Here is a 17860-nt window from a genome sequence, read left to right as displayed (position 1 = left end):
CGGAGGAGGAGGAGAAGGAGGAGGAGGAGGAGCGGGGGGCTACTCCGGGGAGGCAGCGGCGCGATCGGCGCCGAGCATCGCTCCCTCCGCCTCCCGAGCGTCGAGCGGCCGGGACTGGCACCTCGGGAAGCTTCGCCCCGCTCTTCCTCCTCCTCCTCCTCCTCCTGCTGCTGCCGCCGCCGCCGCCCGCTGCCCGCGGCCGGGGCGCGACCGGCGGAGCGCCGGGCGATGGCAGCGCGGGGCGGGCGCGGCGCGGGGCGGGCGGGCGCGGGCCGGGGGTAGCGCGGGGCTCCCGCAGCGCTCTCCCCGCCGGGCTCCCGGGGCCCGCGGGGTCGGAGCCCGGGCGGGTGGCGGCGGGGCTCGGTCGGTGTCGGTGTCGGGCGGGGCGCGGTAGCGCGGGATGTGAGCGGCGCGGCCGGGCGGGGACAGGGGCAGCAAAAGGGACAGGGGCGGGCGGTGCGAGCGGCGCCGGTGGCCCCGGTGGCCCCGGGCCCGGCATGCCGCGCTGCCGGAACTGCCGCCCGCCGCGCAGCTCGGGGCCGCGGGCCGCCCGCGGGCGCTGCCCCCGCCGCTCGGGGCCGCAGCCGGCGGGGGGCCCGGGGATGGCGCGGCGCTGCTCGCCCTGAGCCCGGCCCGGAGGAGGACGAGCGGCGGCGGCGGGAGGAGGAGGAGGAGGAGGAGGGGAGCGCCCATGGCGCGGGGGCGCCGGGCGCCGGCGCTGCGCACTCGGCTGCACGGGCTGCGCCTCATGTGCTCGGAGCGGGCGGCGCCGGCGCGCCGGGCGCTCTGGGTGCTCGCCTTCTGCACGGCGCTGGGGCTGCTGCTGGCCTGGTCCTCCGACCGCCTGCTGCACTGGCTCGCCTTCCCCTCGCACACCCGCGTGCGCACCGAGTGGAGCCGCCAGCTGCCCTTCCCCGCCGTCACGCTGTGCAACAACAACCCGCTGCGCTTCCCTCGCCTCTCCAAGGGCGACCTGTACTACGCGGGGCACTGGCTGGGGCTGCTGCTGCCCAACCGCACCGCGCGGCCGCTGCTCACCGAGCTCCTGCGCGCCGACGAGGCGCGGCTGCGCTGGTTCGCCAAACTGGCCGATTTCCGCCTCTTTCTGCCGCCCCGCCACTACGAGGGCATCAGCGCCGACTTCATGGACCGCCTGGGCCACCAGCTGGAGGACATGCTGCTGTCCTGCAAGTACCGCGGCGAGCTCTGCGGCCCGCACAACTTCTCCGCGGTGAGTGCGCCCCGGGAGCCCCGGCTGCTCTCGGCTCCGGTGCGGGGCCCCGCGGGTCCTGTCGGCTCTGGCCCGTGTTCCCGGTTCGAGTCGGGCCAAGAGACCCCCCGCTCGTGTCGGTTCTGGTCCTGTGCGCAGCTCCTCTCGGTCTGAGGGGTCCCCGGGGTCGCGTTGGTCCCGGTCCCCGTCCCCCGTTCGTGTCGGTCCAAGGGCACCCCGGGCTGATGTCTGTTTAGGGGACTCCTGGTTCGTGTCGGTCCCGCTCCCCGCTCTGGTCCCGGCCCCGCCGCCGCTCGCTGCGCGTTTGCCCGCGGTGCCCGGAGCGCTCCGGGGTCGCGGCGGTCCCGGAGGGTCCCGCATTCTCCCCGGCTCTCTGCCCACCGAGCGCTTTCCCTCTCGCTGGTTTTTCCGCCGGCCCGGAGTGATGCCCTCTGGTCCGGGGGTGCCTCTGTGGCGGGGGAGGGGCTGGCTGCTGCCTTGGGTTTTAATCAGAAATAATTAAATTAATGTTGCACCATCCCGGCCGCTGCCATCCCGCGTTCCGTGCTGCTCCCAGCGTGGTCGCAGCCGGATTTTCGCTGTCCAAGCCGAGGTGCCCCAGGTGTGCCGTGGCTGCAGCGCGGCCCCGGCCCGGCCGTGCCCATCCCGCCGGGCTTGGCTGTGTCCATCCCCGCGCTCTGTCCGGGCTCCTTCGGCTCCTTCCTGAGCAATCCCGGGAGGCCCCAGAGCTGCTCCTTTGGGGCCCTGCGGGCTGTGCACCCTGGGGTGCTTTGGGCTGCGGAGCTTCGCTGATCAGAGCTGATCTAAAAGGTGTTTGAGCTCTGATGAACCAGACCGGTTTGGGATCAACCCCAAAACTCAGGGCAGGGCTTTACAAACCGCTGGGAGTGGGACCTGCTTGGGAAAATCCCGGTGGCACTGTTGGGGGCTCTGATGTGTTGAGAGGAGACTTGGGTGACAGCTGGAACCGGACCCACGTGAAGGACCCGGCGGCGCTTCCCTGGGAGCAGCGGGATATTGATGGTGCTGGAATCTTCTGCTCCTCTGATGTCCGCAGATAGCGCCAGGGGACTGTGACTGAACGTCCTGCAGAGAGCGGGGCTGGGGTCTGTGGGGACAATCAGACTCGGAGTGGGAGCTGCATGCGCCGAGAGGAGCTGAATTCCCGGCTCTGCCTGGGATGCAGCCTGGAAACCAGACGGAATTGTCCCTTTGGACTTGTCACATCAGGCGCTAAACTGTGCAGGGGAGGAGGCAGGCACTCCCTGCGGGATGGAGCTGCCCAGGCAGCAGCTGCTGCTGCAAACGGGAGCAGGAGTGGCACAGCTGGAGGGAAAATGATAAATCACAGGGGGTATTGAGGCAGGTCCTTTCCAGCAGGACGCTCTGGTGCCGTGGCATGAGGAAATTCGGGAATGGCAGCCGGAGCAGGCAGTGGGCGGTGGGGATAAACTGGCTCCCCCTCGCAGATGCCAGGGTCGGATCTGATGGTGTTTGGCTGGTGCCAGGAGGGGCTGACTGCAGCTTTTACCGAGCCCCGGCCTCCTCCGAGGTGCGGCAAACCCGGCCGAGGTTCCCGTTGTCCCGGCAAAGATGAGCCCTGGAGCGCTGCTGTGCCTGAGGCTGCTCTGGGAGTGCTGCACGAGTTACTCCGCTGTGGAACAGGGCATTCCCGGCCCTGCAGCTGCTGCTGGAGCCAGCACCGTGGCCTGAGGAGCGGGGTGTCCTCCAGCCATCCTGCAAAGGTCCCAGAAGCTGCTTCCCGAGGCTGGGAGAGAGGGGATCGGGGCGCTGTGATCCCCAGGATTCACCTTGGGATCGCACAGCGCTCAGGGGATTGCTCAGCTCAGGAAATAGGGACAGTATCCTTCCCATCCCACAGGGTCTGTGGTTGCAGAGTGGAGGGAGAGGGGAATCTTGTGCCAGGAACCAGCTGGATCTGCTTTCCCTGCCCCGAGCTCTGCCTGCAGGTAGGGGGTTGGTGCCACCTCCCTGTGTCCCTGCACGTCCCTGCTGTCTGTGTGAAGGAGCAGGGGAGTGACCTCTGCGTTGTCCTTGAGGGGAGGCTGAGGAGCTTCTCCACCTGAGCAGCCCTGGTGAAGAGAGGAGTTCCCTGGGGAGCTGCTGGGAACAACTTCCCTGGCTCTGGAGTGTCCAGAGAGCTCAGGACAGGGGCTCTGCCCTCCCTGGATGTGTCTTTGGGATGGAGGTGCCACACTCAGGGTTGGGGTTTCCTGTGGGGCTGAGCCTCGGGCAGCCCCTGGGGTCTGGGCTACCTGGAGCCTCTGCTTCTCCTCCTGAACTGGGAGGGAGAACCCCAAGGAGAGGCAGGAAAATTGAGCTGGGCACAGATACGACACAGGATGTGTGAAAAGATAAATGCAAACGGAATAAATGGGGGTGTAAAGAGAATTGTGCAGCTTTTAGACCTGCTCAGGTGCTCCAAGAGCATCTTCTGTGCCAGAAGATCAGGGGGAGGTGGGGCTTTCCTGGGTAAAACCCCTGAAAGCCCAAAGCAGAGGTGACTTGGAGCAAACAAGTCCTGACTGAGATGTGGAGCAGAGAAAAAGGGGTGGGGGATGGAGCTATTCTCCTGTGAGTCCTTCCAGCTCTGTCCTGGAGCTCCTCCAAGAGATTCCCACTCCTTCCAGCCCATATCCCACAGGAGATTCCCACTCCTTCCAGCCCTTCCAGACTGTGGGGACACAGTGGGGTTGGGTTTCGTGGGTGACAGGGAAAAGAAGAAGGACACTGGAGAAGGAGCCCAGCAATCCCAACAGTGTGGGAAGTGTTGCTTTTATTCCTCATTAATAAATGGAAATGTGGGATTGCACTGAGCTGTGGGGTTCGGGGATGCAGGGCTGGGATGATCCTACTGGATTTATTCCATTCAGGGGGGCTCAGGTCTGGATTATTTCCTGGCCTGCTCCAGGAGGGGTTTCTGTCCCTGTCGATCATTTCCAGAAGGATGAGGATTTGTTAATGGATCAGACAGAGTCTCCTGCCTTCAGTCAGTGTATGGGCAGCTCAGTGTGTTGTGGCTTTACTTATTTTAGGCTGGACCTAAAGCTGGGCTGTTGGGATGGTTATCCAAGAATCCTGGAATGGTTTGGGTTGGGAGGGACCTTAAAGGCCTGGACACCTTCCACTACCCCAGGGTGCTGCAAGCCCCGTCCAGCCTGGCCTTGGACACTTCAGGGTGGGGGGGGCAAAACCATCCATAAATGCTTGAAGCAGGGTAAATCCAACCTTTCCAAACACTTATGTGCTGATTCCAAGAGAAGGAGCCATCCAGCAGCTCCTGTTCTTCAAAACTTCTCCCAAATTCCAAATGCAAGTGCCAGACTGGGCATTTCAGTGAGTAAATCTGCTTTCCCTGGAATGGCCCCGTCTGGGAGGAACTGAAGCTCAGGATTAAGTGGATGTTGCTCTGCTCTGCATTCCCTGGACTTGGGGTTGATTTATTCCTCTGAGCTCTTTGCCTCTGGAATATTTATCTTGATTGCCCTGTCCTGTGCTCATTGATTTCTTCCTTCCTATGATTTTTCATCCTGAGAAATTCATGAGTGGATCCAACATCCTGGGTCTGTTCATGGGCTGGGGTTTAGGGTTAATGATCTCCAGATTTAATAACTCCCCAAATCAAATTGTCACCTGTGGCTCTGCTTGGGGAGCTGAGGGAGCAGCTGGTTGTGCTCAGTTATTTTTTGCTAAACCATTGAATTTCTCCCCACAGCAGGGACTTACGGGGTGGCAGCTGCATAGACACCTCAGTGCTGCTTTTTAAAAATATTCCTGAGTTTCTGCCTGAAGATCTGATTAAATGTCCCTCAGGTAGGGGCTGTAAGTGTGCTGTTTCCTCAGCAGAGGATCTCCTGTCCAGGGTGAAGCTCAGCCTTATCCCAATAAATGAATAGCTTTCAGCCTTGCATTTGGTGTGAGGGCAGCCAGGAATTCTGTGTCACCAGCTTGGAAAGTGCAAAGTTTGGAACAGCTGTGAGCACCTTAATTACCACCACCACCACAATAAATTGCCGAGGAATTTCAGGATGTGGGGTTGTTTATTTGGGGATTTTCCTCACTCACCCACAAACTGTTTTACCCAATTCCATTTTCCACCTTTATTCTCTCATGTTTTTATTTTAATTCTTTATTTTTGGCTTCACTTCCAAACAAAGCTGTGGCTTGGGGGTGGTGTTGCCTTTGGAAGGGGTGTGGGTGGTATTTAATGGTGCTGATGTGGAGCTGGAGCCTTCAATGTGCTCCCAAATTGTCCCAGTGCCCCTTTGGGGAACTGCCTGGAGCTGGTTGGATTCAGGCTGGGGTCGCTGTGGAGCCAACCCACATTCTCCCACCCTGAGGGAACCCTGCTGATTTTGGGTTCCTGGTGGCAGAATCCAAGGAGGAACCAGGGCTGGGCTGTGCCAAATGTTGCCCCAAGCAATGCTGGTGTGAGGGATGGGCTGAACAGTTTGGGGTGATTTTCTGTGGGTTTGGGGTCAGCTGGGCCCCTGCGCTGAGGGTGGAGATTTCTGATCTATAGAATTGGGTGTTGAGGTGATTTGGACTTTGCTTGGGTTGGGGAATGAAAACAGAGATGAGTTTGGCACTGAACTGGTGGGTCCTGAGCGGGCACAAGAGGGGCCAGAAGCTGTGGGAGAAGAAGGGCTAAGCCCAGGGATTGCAGAGCTGCCCTTCCCTGCTGGAGCTGCTTGGCTCCAGAGAGCTGCAGGGATCCCAAAGGAATCCATGGAGCAAGGAAAGCTGAGCAGCAGCAGGGGCTGGGCTTCTGGGTGCTTCTCTTCACCCAGTGCCACCCCTGCCATGGCAAGGACACCTCCTGCTGTCCTGGGCTGCTCCCAGCCCCATCCAACACTGAACATCCCAGGGATCCAGGGGCAGCCACAGCTGCTCTGGGCACCCTGTGCCAGCCCTGCCCACCCTGCCAGGGAACAATTCCTGCCCAATATCCCATCCAGCCCTGCCCTCTGGCAGTGGGAAGCCATTCCCTGTGTCCTGTCCCTCCATCCCTTGTCCTCAGTCTCTCTCCAGCTCTCCTGGAAGGGCTCTGAGCTCTCCTTGGAGCCTTCTCCTCTCCAGATGAACATCCCCACTCTCCCAGCCTGGCTCCAGCCCTGGAGCAGCTCCATGGCCTCCTCTGGACCTGCTCCAGCAGCTCCACATCCTTGGAAGACTGAGTGACTTCCTGGGAGGCTCTCTCCAGGTTTGGCCAGGAATGTCCCCACAGCAGGAGGAGAACCTGGCCTTGCTGGAGCAGGACAGATGTGCTGAGGATGTGGGGCTGTGCGGAGAGTCAGGACTGCAAATCCCACAGAATTTGGGAAGAACGGGGCTGGGCTGGGCTCCTTTGTATCCCAGGTGAGGGCTGGATCCAGATGTTGGAATTCTGCACCTCTGGTGGTTTTACTAAGGTCTTGTCAAGATTCTGGCTGAGAACTCTCCTGGACTCACAGACTGTCCTGGGTCAGAAGGGATCCACAGGGATCCATGAATCCAGCTCCTCACTTCACCTTGAATGTGGGAACTTTGATTTCTGGCAGGACAGGAAAAACATCACATCCATGGGGAATGGATTCAGCTGAGTTTGGCCACTTCCTGCAGGAGCTGCTCCCAGTTCTGGCCTGGACCAGGGACCAAACCCCTTCCCCTGAGCAGGGATTTTTGTGGGGAGAGGCATCGGAGTGTTTGGGACTTGAGGGATGGGAGTGTTTGGGAGAGGAGGGATGGGTGTTTTTTGGAAGAGGAGCATCCAACTGCAGGAAGAGGAGGGATTTTTAGCAGGACTTTCCTGTGGGTTTTTCCCTTCCTGCTGTTTTTTCCCTTTTCCATTTATTCCATGCATCCAGAAATCCATCCAGAGAGAGGATTCCAGGTGCTAAAGGTGCAATCATCACCACGGGTTTGTTTGAGTTGTGGAATAGATTCCCAATAATTGCTGCCCACCCTGAGCAGAATTAATGTAATTAAAGACAGAGTTACAGTCCCCGCCCACTCAGGGTTGCTGCCAGGGCTTAATTAATGTTTGCAAATTGTTCCAGCATCTGCCTGTGGCCACCTCCCAAGAGTGCACAAGAATGGGAATTCCTGGAATGGGGGTGCCGTGGGACACTGGTGTGGGGAGGGGAAGGAAATCCAGGGATGCAGGGTGGAATTCAGTGCCCCTGGGTTTGCTCCCCTGGGAGCCTGAGGCTGCCAGGTTTGCCCTTCCCTCTGCTCCCGTTCAGGGTAATTCCATTTATCCTGAAGTCCCTGGAGCTTGTTCCCACTGGGAGCATTGATGGGGCCATAAGCAATCCAGGCTGGCTCCAGAATCAGTCACTTTTCCCACTGGGATGGTTGAAATTGGAGCTTTTCTCCTTTTGGCCATGTTTTTCCCATCCTGTCATTTATCCTGAATTCCCTGGGCCATTGGAGTCTGTTCCCAGTGGGAGCCACCGTTCCCTTGGTGCCAGGAGAGCCTTGCAGCATCGCAGGCTGCCTCTGGAATCCATCACTTTGCCCAGCAGGGTGGATAAGACTGGAACTGGGATGAGCTTTTTCCTTGTGTGTTCACATTTCCCATCCCGGCTGCAGATGTTCCGTGAGCTGGGATGGAGAGGAACTGCTGGATTATTCTCTGGAGCTGCAGCTCTCCATCCTGGGGGATGGACAGGGATTCCTTGGGATTATTAATCCCTGGAAAAGGCTCGGCCTGCCTGGGGAGCTGCTGCTTGTCCACACATTCTGCACCTGGATGGCACCTAAGGGCTGATTTCCCATTCCTTGTCCGTGCAGGATGCCAGCTGGGACTGGCCTGGATGCAGGGGTGCAGGGATGCCCTTTGGGGTGTGGGATGTCCTTTGGGGTGCAGGGATGCCCTTTGGGATGGGAGTCCCTTCTGTGCTGTTGTAGGAACTCCTGTGGGGCCAGGAACTGGTTAGGAAAACCCTGCCTAAATCCCAGACTTTAAAAATGAAACCTCAGCTCCCAAGATGGGAATTGTCCCCCCAGACCTGCCCAGCCCAGCCCAGGTGTGCTCAGGGCTTCCCGCAGGGCTGGTTGGTATTGGAATTCCCATTTTTCATGCATTCCTGCTCCATGTCCCCTGCCTGGCCCTTTTCAGCAGTTCCACCTTTCCCTGATCCCCTTTTCGCTGTCCCTCTCTCTGGGATGTCACCCTTCCCTCCTGATGTGCTTTGGAATGGGGGCTCTGCACTTCTGCCCTGCTGAAACCAGGGAATGCCATCACTCCAACCCTGGGGTAACACAGCTCATTCACTTCCCTCTCCAGAGCTTCTGGGAGTTCTCATTCTTTTTTTTTTTTTTTTTTTTTTTTTTTTTTTTTTTTTTTTTTTTTTTTTCCCTTTTTCCCCTTGTAATTTTAAGCAGTGGAAGCAGGATTTTTTTTTTTTTTTTCATGGATTGCTCCACTCCTCTCTTCCCAATTCTGTCATTTCTTCCCGGAATAAAACAAATTCTAGGCAAACTTCATCCCCAAACCCCTGGAGGTTGAAATTTTTTCAATAATAAAGTTGGAATATCAATTAGGAACTGGAGCTGTTCCCAATCCTAAGAGCACACTGCTGCCATCCCAGTTTTCCTCTACTTTATTAAATCAGGAGGAATGGCCCATTATAATCCAATTAACTGTGATTCCCAGGCAGGAATTCCTGGCTACAGGGTGGATAAAATGATTCTAAAAGGCTCGGGATTGGATGGTTTGGGATTTTTTCCTTTCTCCCTTTAAAAACTCTTCAGCAGCTGGAACCATGAGGGGAATTGGCTCCTGGTTTTGTAATAAATTTATGGAATGATCCAAAGTGGCTCTTTGTGGCCATGAAGATCCTGCTGGGCTCCCAGCACATGTTCCTGACAGGAATAATCCCATCTTCCTGCTGGAATTCACAGCTCAGTGCTCCCAACACTCGGGTGGAAGGGAGGGACAGAAGGACCCGCAACTTGTCAGTGAAATTCTGTTCCTGCAGCTCCAAACAAACCTGGCACAGCTTGGAGGTACCTGGGGGGTTTACAGGCAGGTGGGAAGATGGGATCATGGAGTGGTTTGAGTTGGAAAGGACCTTAAAGGACCCTAAAGCCCACCCAGTGCCACCCCTGCCATGGCAGGGACACCTGCCCCTGTCCCAGGGAGCTCCAGGCCCATCCAGCCTGGCCTGGGACACTGCTGGGGATCCAGGGGCAGCCACGGCTGTGCCAGGATCTCCCCACCCTCACAGGAAACAATTCCATCTCTCTCAGACCTTCTTGCTTAGCCAAGGTTTTTAGCAATTCCCAAAAACCTCCAAATGTGGAAAATGGGCTGTGCAGCAGGAAAACGGCCTGGCAGGTTCCCTGGAATACACCAACATAACATTCCCACGGGGGGATAGGACTTTATAAGAAACATTCTGGATTGCAATGGATTCTCTGAGGGGGAAGATGATCTTCATCCCATACCTGGGATAAGGGATGTGAAGGTTGGGACCAGCTCCCTGTCCTGGAACAGCTGCTCCCAGCATTCCAGTTCAGCTTTCCAGCTCGTTCCCTGCTCCAGGAGCATCTCTGGCTCTCCAAACTGAGCTGAATGCTGGAATTTCTTCCTTCAGGGACAGTTGGAGCAGAAGGCACTGCCCTGCCCGAGTCATTCTCTGGGAAACAATCCTGAAAATCCTGACTGAAGGTGGGAGATCCCAGTGCTGTTCCCACAATCCCAGCTCCCCGCACTATCCCAAACACTGGGATATCAAAGCCATCAGTCCCTGGGGTCCTGGTGATGCCTTCATCCACATCTTCCCCCTCTGGAAGCCTCCTCCAGGTCCTGGGTGATTTGTGGCTCCCAGGGCTCCAGCTGGATCCTCCTGCTGGTGTTTTATCAACACTCAGCACCAAATTCCAGTGAGGATCCAGCCAGGGATCCTGCCAAGCTCCCTTTTCCCCTGGGAAGTCCACTCTCCTTTTACCCTGACAGACTTTCTCCCCTTTTCTTTATCCCTGCCTTGAACAAAACTTTCATTGCACTCAGCCCTTCCCTCCCCTCGGGGTTCTCCCAGGGGTTGGAGTCATCCACAGTCCCTGCCTGCTCCCTGGGCGCTCTGGGCCGGATTTGGGGACACAGGTGTCCCTGTGGTGGTGTCCCCAGTGCCCGGGGAAGCTGTGGTTGCAGGAGCTGTGTCAGGGTCGTGCTCTCCGCTCCCTGCTCTCTCCTGAAACTCAAATCCAGTTCCCAGGCAGTGAAAGTGGGACCTTCCTGACGTGTTGCTGTTCTCCTGACCCTGCAGGACAGAGGTTTCCCTCGGCCCTGTGCCACAGGAGCGAGCACAGGGCTGGGCCCGTGGGTGCTGCTGCCTGAGATGGGTTTTCCCTTGGCTGGGATTCCCTGCTGCTCCCAGCTCCAGGTGTGCCCCTTGGAATTGTTGTAGGTCCCTTCCACCTGAAATTCCTTTTCCCAGAATCTCCTCTGCCTTGGGTTTTTCCAAGCACTGGACACTTCCCATCCCTTTCCTGCTCATCACCATTTGGCTTTGCCTTTTTTTGTGCTAAATTCATTGTGTTAAAGTAATTCAGTGGCACCAAGGCCCTTGGATAGGGGAGCCATTGGGGGGCAGGTGGGAATAAATCAGGGAGATTCCTGAATTCCTCAGTGTCCTGTGACAGCTGCTTGGACAGGATCCATCTCAGCTCCTGGCCTTTCCCTGTCTTGGGGGGTTTCTGGCTGTGGGACGAGCAGGGGATTTGGAACTCTCATCTTTCTGTACTCACATCAATATTCCTGCTTTTCCAAGGACCTGTCCCTCATGGAGTCAGTGTTCAGCTGTCACTTGGCAGAGGAGGGAATTTCTGCTCACAAGAATTTGATCCCCCCAAATGAAACCATCGTTAGCAGTCAGTTTGTGGTAGGAAATTCCAGGTCCCTTTCCCTGCCCCATCTCCCCTTCCCAAGGCTGGGGGGGTTTTATTTGGAATGACTTCTGGATTTGGGATCTGTCACATCCTGTGAAGGATAATCCAGTGTGGGAATGAGATGCCTCGACATCAGTGGCAGCTTTTTGGGCTTTCCACAGGCTGGGACTTGGTGTGGGATCAGCTCCCTGTGAAATTACCTGCACATCTCAGGAGAGGGGGATGTGACACCAGGGGTTCAGCAGCCCCAAATAATAGGAATTAGCTGAAGTCTGATAAAAAACATAAATCTAAGATGGTTTAAGGTTTTTTTAACTGTGTTTTGCCTCTGGCCTGGGTACTGCTTCAGATGAAATTTCCAAGCTTTCCTTGATGGTTTTAAGGATTAGGGATTTAGATTAAAAGGAGATCAGAGATTTTTACACATCCTTAGTGCTGGCTTTAAACATCCAGCACTCGAGGGATCCCAGAGCCCAGAGTGGGCTGAAATTCCAGGATAATCTTGTGATGGCCCCACCTCAAATCCTGGTTCAGTTTTGGGCTCTTCTAAAGAAGGACCTGGAGGGGCTGGAGCATGTCCAAGGCAGGGAATGGAGCCCCAGGAGAGACTGAGGGAGCTGGAAAGGGGCTCAGCCTGGAGAAAAGGAGGCTCAGGGGGGATCCTGTGGCTCTGCACAACTCCCTGACAGGAGGGGACAGCCCCAGGTCGGGCTCTGCTCCCAGGGCACAGGGACAGGAGGAGAGGGAACGGCCTCAGGCTGGGCCAGGGCAGGCTCAGGGTGGACATGAGCAGGAATTTCCCCAGGGAAAGGGGGCTCAGCCCTTGGAACTGCCCAGGGCAGGTTTGGAGTGCCCATCCCTGGAGGTGTCCGAGGAAGGACTAGAGGTGGCACTCAGTGCTCTGGGCTGGGGACAAGGTGGGGATCAGGCACAGCCTGGGCTCAGTGACCTTGGAGGAATTTTCTGACCTCAGAAATCCTGGGATTCTGCCTTGAGAAATGGGAAGGGAAGCTGTGTGGGTTTGAGGAGCTTGGACACTGCCAGGGATCCAGGGGCAGCCACAGCTGCTCTGGGCACCCTGTGCCAGCCCTGCCCACCCTGCCAGGGAACAATTCCTGCCCAATATCCCATCCAGCCCTGCCCTCTGGCAGTGGGAAGCCATTCCCTGTGTCCTGTCCCTCCAGACCTTGTCCCCAGTCCCTCTCCAGCTCTCCTGGAGCCCCTTTGGGCCCTGGAAGGGCTCTGAGCTCTCCCTGGAGCTTCTCCTCTCCAAGTGAACAATCCCAGCTCTCCCAGCCTGGCACCAGCCCCTCTGATCCTCTGTTCCTTCCACTTTCCATGGAAAATCCCACCGTTTGTTTTGCTTCCTCTCCACTTTTTGAAGAGGCTTTGCTCTTTTGGCCTCCATTCCTTCCCTGCCTTAGGAAAGGGGAGCTCCAGTGGGGATCAAGGGGACACCAACTTGTCAGTGTTGACCCTGGGAGCCCTCCCTGTGTCCACTCAGGTGATTGATGGGACAGGGGATTTTGGGGATTTCAAAGCCTGATTGGGATGGCAGTGCCGTGGTTGGGTCCTCACCTCTCATTTTGCCATCTGAAGGATCGGGTGTGCTGTCCCCTCCCCGCGGGATGGACTCACACAGGGAGTTTGGGCTCATCAGGGAACAAGGGCTGAGCCAGAGGGCCTGAGTGCCTCCAGCTCTGGTTTCCCAGCAACTAAACAGGAGCAGGGAAAATCCAGAGGAAGTCCTTGATGTCTGGCAGCCTGTGTGCTTCACAAGTCCTTGGGAGCCATCAGTGCTCATTAGTGATGGTGACACTTGATTCCCATCCTCCTTTCTCTGGGCTGGGAGAGGCAATTCCCTTCTGATGGAGACTCCTGGCTCCTGAATCCCAATAGAGCAGGGATCCAGCCCTCGTGGGGCAAACTGGGGTTATACCCAGGCCTCTTTGCTGACTCCTGTTTCCTCACGTGTTAAATCTAAAAAGCAGCAGAGGAATGATGGGGGGGCAAAGCTGCTGCTGCTCCTGGGTGAGGCTGTGCTGCTGCTCCTGGAGAGTCTGGGATGAGCTGTGGGGTGGTTTGTGCTCTGCCTCTGGAGTAAATTGGAATTTCCTCTGGGTGTCCTTGCTGTAGGAATTGGTACAGATTTAGTGCTTTCAGGTGGTTTTTTCAGCGTTGCAGCAGCAGTGTGGAAAGCCATGAAGGAGGGCCTTGGGCTGTCCCTGCTCTTCAGGGTTTGAGGTGCTGGGGGCTGCAGGACCTGGCTCAAAGCAGAGCAAACCCAGCTCAAACCTCACAGGAACAAATCCTATCAAAGCCAGCCCTGGAGAGAGGATCCAGAAACTTGGAAAACCAAATTGCTCAGGGTGTGATGGAGCAGGAGAAGGGTTTTTGTGGAGTTCAGTGCTGGCTCAGCAGAGCATGGCAGTCTCTTGGGGTGGAGCAGGGGAAGGGATCCCACAAAGGCCCCAGCCCTGGCTTGGGGTGACCAGGTGGGGTTTGCTGATGGGATTTTTGTTATCACTGCCTGAATTTGATGTTGGACCTTGGAATGGAGGAGCCTTCCCTTGGGCTCCTCCTGTGTGCGAGCCTGGCTCGCAGTCCCACTGCCCAGGACTGGGGGACAGCAGGGACAGAGAGGGTGGGAAACTCCAAGGGCTTTCCCAAGGGTGGATGGACCATTCTGGGTGCTTGAGTGGGGTTTGGATGGGGTTGGGTAACATTTGGGTGGGGTTGGGTAGGGTTCCTTGGATGGTTTCTGTCCCCTGTCCCTCCCTGGCTCTGGCAGGGGGACTTTGGGGAAGGCTGGACCCCGTGCCTGTGACAGAGGAAAACAATGAGCAGGGAATTTGCAAACAGAAATCAAACCACAGAACCAGTAAGGCTGCAGAAGATTTCCAAGGTAGAGTCCAGCCTTCATCCAGATCCCAGATTTAATGGGATGGCTTTGCTGGGATAACAGGGCTCCAAAGCAGCAGTGTGCCCAGTGAATCCCAGTTCCACATCGGGTGACCTTGCCCACATGTGGTTTTCCTCCTCCTGCTCTTCCTTTTCCCTCCTTGTTGGGCTCAGCTCCTGAATCTCCATCTCCCTGTGAGCACAACTGGGAAACAGCTGAAAACCCAGCAAGTCCTGGTGGATTTGGAGGAGGGAATATCCAATCTGTGGGTGAAAAGGGCTTTTTTTTTTTATTGCTGGAGGTATTTTTACTCCAGTTAAATGGGATTAGTGCTGGAGGTTTGAGGCCAGCTGTTCCCTCTGCAGACAGGCAGGAAAACATTCCAGCATTCCACTCCTGCTGCTTTCATCTTGTAATGAGCTTGTCAACAATTAGCAGCTCTTGGAACGGCCATGGAGTGACAACACCACAAGCTCGGTGCCCAAAACCTGTGTTTATTTTAATGGGAATTGGGTGGAAAAGGTGGAAAAGGGGGAAAAGGGGGAAAAATGTGGGTGGTTCCGGGGTTGATGGGCAGAAAGCACCTGTGCTCTGCTCGGTGGCATTTCCTGGGTGTTCTGTGGCTGAGTTTGGGTTTATAATACACCAGTATCCTTTGGGGATTAATGGGGGTATCATTTAGGGATTTACAGGGATACATTTGGGGATTTTAGAAGTTCTGAACGTTTCTCACCTGGAATTTTCCTTTCTCATAGGCAGGAGGGGAGTTCACTGAGGATCTTAGGTCTGCAAAGTCTTTTTCCAATTCACACCTAAGGAAACATGGACGACACAGCCGGTCCTGGGAGAATGGGATGTGCAGGGAATGTCTGCAGGGCTGGCAGAGCTGGGGGTGTTTTTTGGGCAGAAAGGAGGGGGTTTGCTTGTCCTGGTTGTTGGTTCAGAACCTGGATTTTTCCCGCATCTATCTAGGTGGAAATAAATCTGGGATAGATTTGAACCCCCTGAACAGATGTGGGGAAAGGCTGATCTGGAATCTTGGAGTTTGTGCTGATCTTGAACCCTGGAGAAGACTTGCAGTGCATTTTTGTTGTTATTACTTTCAAAGGTATCAGGCAGAGAAGATTCCTGAGCTTTTCCCTGCAGTTTTCCCCAGGAGCCATTCCAGAGCTGTGGCTCTGCCCTGGTTTTTGTAGCTGGATGATTAAAGCTGAGCTGAAGGTCAGGACTTGAACTGGAAAGAGGCTTTGAGGGATTTGTCTCTCCAAGGTTTGGTTGTGGAAGTGTTTGAGCAGATCTGGGAGCTGCTCGTGGTCCTCCCAACCCTTCCCATGGGATTTGCTCTCCTGCCTGAGGCTGGGCAGGGTTGGAATGATATTCTGGAATCGTGGAATTGTTGAGGTTGGAAAAGTCCTCTGAGCCCAGGGAATCCAGCACTTCCAAGGCCACCTCAACCATGTCCCCAGGTGCCACATGCACATGGATTTTAAATCCCTGCTGTGATGGGGACTCCACCCTTGGACAATGCTTTCAGGGCAAATATTTTCCTGGATATCCAACCTAAACTCTGGATGTGGCTGTTTGCCCTGGCCCAGCCTGAGGCCGTTCCCTCTCCTCCTGTCCCTGTTCCCTGGGAGCAGAGCCTGACCCCCCCGGCTGTCCCCTCCTGGCAGGGAGTTGTGCAGAGCCACAGGATCCCCCCTGAGCCTCCTTTTCTCCAGGCTGAGCCCCTTTCCAGCTCCCTCAGCCTCTCCTGGGGCTCCAGCCCATTCCCAGCTCCGTTCCCTTTTCTGGAATGTCCCAAACTGTCCCATTCCTGGGGACACTTCCATCCCATGTGGAGCAGCTCTGTGTGTGCCCTGTCAGGTGCTGGGGACAGAGGGGACATTGCTGCCCCAGATCACACTTGGGGTTGGGCTGAGCTCATCCAGCTTTCTCTCACTTCCCTCAGCACCCTGAGCACAAATCCTGCTGCAGATTCCTCAAGGTTTGAACGCCCAGCTCAGCCAAATCCTGAGGAAATTTGGGATGTGGTTCCAGGCTGAGCTGTTCCCCCCACCAGGAACCTTTCTAAAAAGAGCCCCTTCCCTAAAAAGCCAAAGGAAGATGGAGCTGGAGATGGGATCATGGCTCTTGCCCAGAGTTTCTGTGGTTCCCTGCTCCTTTTGAGTTTCATCCATCTTCTTTTCCCAAACCCATCCAACTGCAATGCCTGGAACGCTCTGAGCCAATTAATCTTTGGAAAGGCAAAAAAATTAAAAATCAGTTGAAAAATTTGTCCTGTGGGGATGTCCTGAGGGAAGAATAAATCCAGAAATAAATGAGGCTGAGTTTTGCCAGCTGCTGGAATTTCTCCTCAATGACCGTGGCCCTTGGATGTGGCCACTGAGGGGACCCTGGGGCCACTGGGGCTCTGCAGATGCCACTCTGGTGTCCAAGTTCTGTGTCATTATCCTTGGATTTGGCAAGGAATAGCTGCTGCTCCTTCCCTGCCTCCCTGGAAGTTAATGAGCATTAAATGGGGCTGGGCTCATGGGTAAGGAGCTCTGCAGAGGGCTCACTCCAGCCCCTGAACCCCCAAGGTTCGCTTGTGTCACCCCCAAAGTCAGGGGTTTGCCCAGGGAGGGGCTTTCCAGGGCTCCTCTGGAGCTGCAGGGGTGGGTGAGGGGGAACATTCTCTGTCTGGGCCGTGCTGGAGGGAAACTGGAATTTTAGCCCCAAATCTGCTCGTCAAGGACAAGCCGAGGCCTGGTGGATTCATTTCCAGTCCCAGAGAGGGTTTTATTCTGGAATGTGTATCCCTACCCCAGGATTTCTCTGGAAGTGAAGCCTCTCAGCAGGAATCCTTCGTTGGCTGCTGCGCCTTCTGCCCCCGGTGACTCCCAGGGACATCCCAGGAAATGCCGTCCCTGGGAAGCTGCTCCACTTCGGGATCGTTGTTTGCTTTTCCATGCCCTCTCCCATTCCCTTCCCATCCCCAGCACTGAATACTGCCGAGGCTTGGGAGGCTGCTCCCAGCTCCACTGCTCCAGTCTTGGGTCTGCTGCGGTCCTGCCTGCTGCTGGGGGACATTGGGATGCTTCCTGCTGGGAATCAGGGGATATGAAAATGATTGGAAGGGACCCTAAAGCCCATCTAAACCCTGAGGTTTGGGGTCTGCAGGAGGGATCCCAAGTTGTGAGGTGTGCAGGAGAAGCTGAGCTGTGGGGTTACAGAACCTGAGCTGTGAGGTTACAGGAGCACCCCGAGCTGTGGGGTTACAGGAACACCCTGAGCTGTGGGGTTACAGGACCTGAGCTGTGGGGTTACAGGAGCACCCTGAGCTGTGGGGTTACAGGACCTGAGCTGTGGGGTTACAGGAGCACCCTGAGCTGTGGGGTTACAGAACCTGAGCTGTGGGGTTACAGGACCTGAGCTGTGGGGTTACAGAACCTGAGCTGTGGGGTTACAGGAGCACCCTGAGCTGTGGGGTTACAGAACCTGAGCTGTGGGGTTACAGGAACACCCTGAGCTGTGGGGTTACAGGAACACCCTGAGCTGTGGGGTTACAGGAGCACCCTGAGCTGTGGGGTTACAGAACCTGAGCTGTGGGGTTACAGGAGCACCCTGAGCTGTGGGGTTACAGAACCTGAGCTGTGGGGTTACAGGAACACCCCGAGCTGTGGGGTTACAGGAGCACCCCGAGCTGTGGGGTTACAGAACCTGAGCTGTGGGGTTACAGGAACACCCCGAGCTGTGGGGTTACAGGAACACCCTGAGCTGTGGGGTTACAGGAACACCCCGAGCTGTGGGGTTACAGGAGCACCCCGAGCTGTGGGGTTACAGAACCT

At 56.5% G+C, this 17860-nt stretch overlaps 1 protein-coding gene across 1 annotated transcript in view; it reads left to right on the top strand.

Annotated features, from left to right (window-relative positions):
* Positions 1–322: 322 nt before the first annotated feature.
* The window catches only part of LOC136372347 (acid-sensing ion channel 2-like), a 67534-nt gene continuing 49996 nt past the window's right edge, over positions 323–17860 (top strand). The window contains exon 1 of the mRNA XM_066336946.1: positions 323–1231. Coding sequence (XP_066193043.1) covers positions 692–1231 — 540 coding nt within the window. The 5' untranslated portion in view covers positions 323–691. The remainder of the gene's footprint in view (positions 1232–17860) is intronic.

This window comes from Sylvia atricapilla, chromosome 27, assembly GCF_009819655.1.
Source record: "Sylvia atricapilla isolate bSylAtr1 chromosome 27, bSylAtr1.pri, whole genome shotgun sequence".
Classification (NCBI taxonomy): domain Eukaryota; kingdom Metazoa; phylum Chordata; class Aves; order Passeriformes; family Sylviidae; genus Sylvia; species Sylvia atricapilla.
This window is presented reverse-complemented; position numbering and strand designations above follow the sequence as displayed.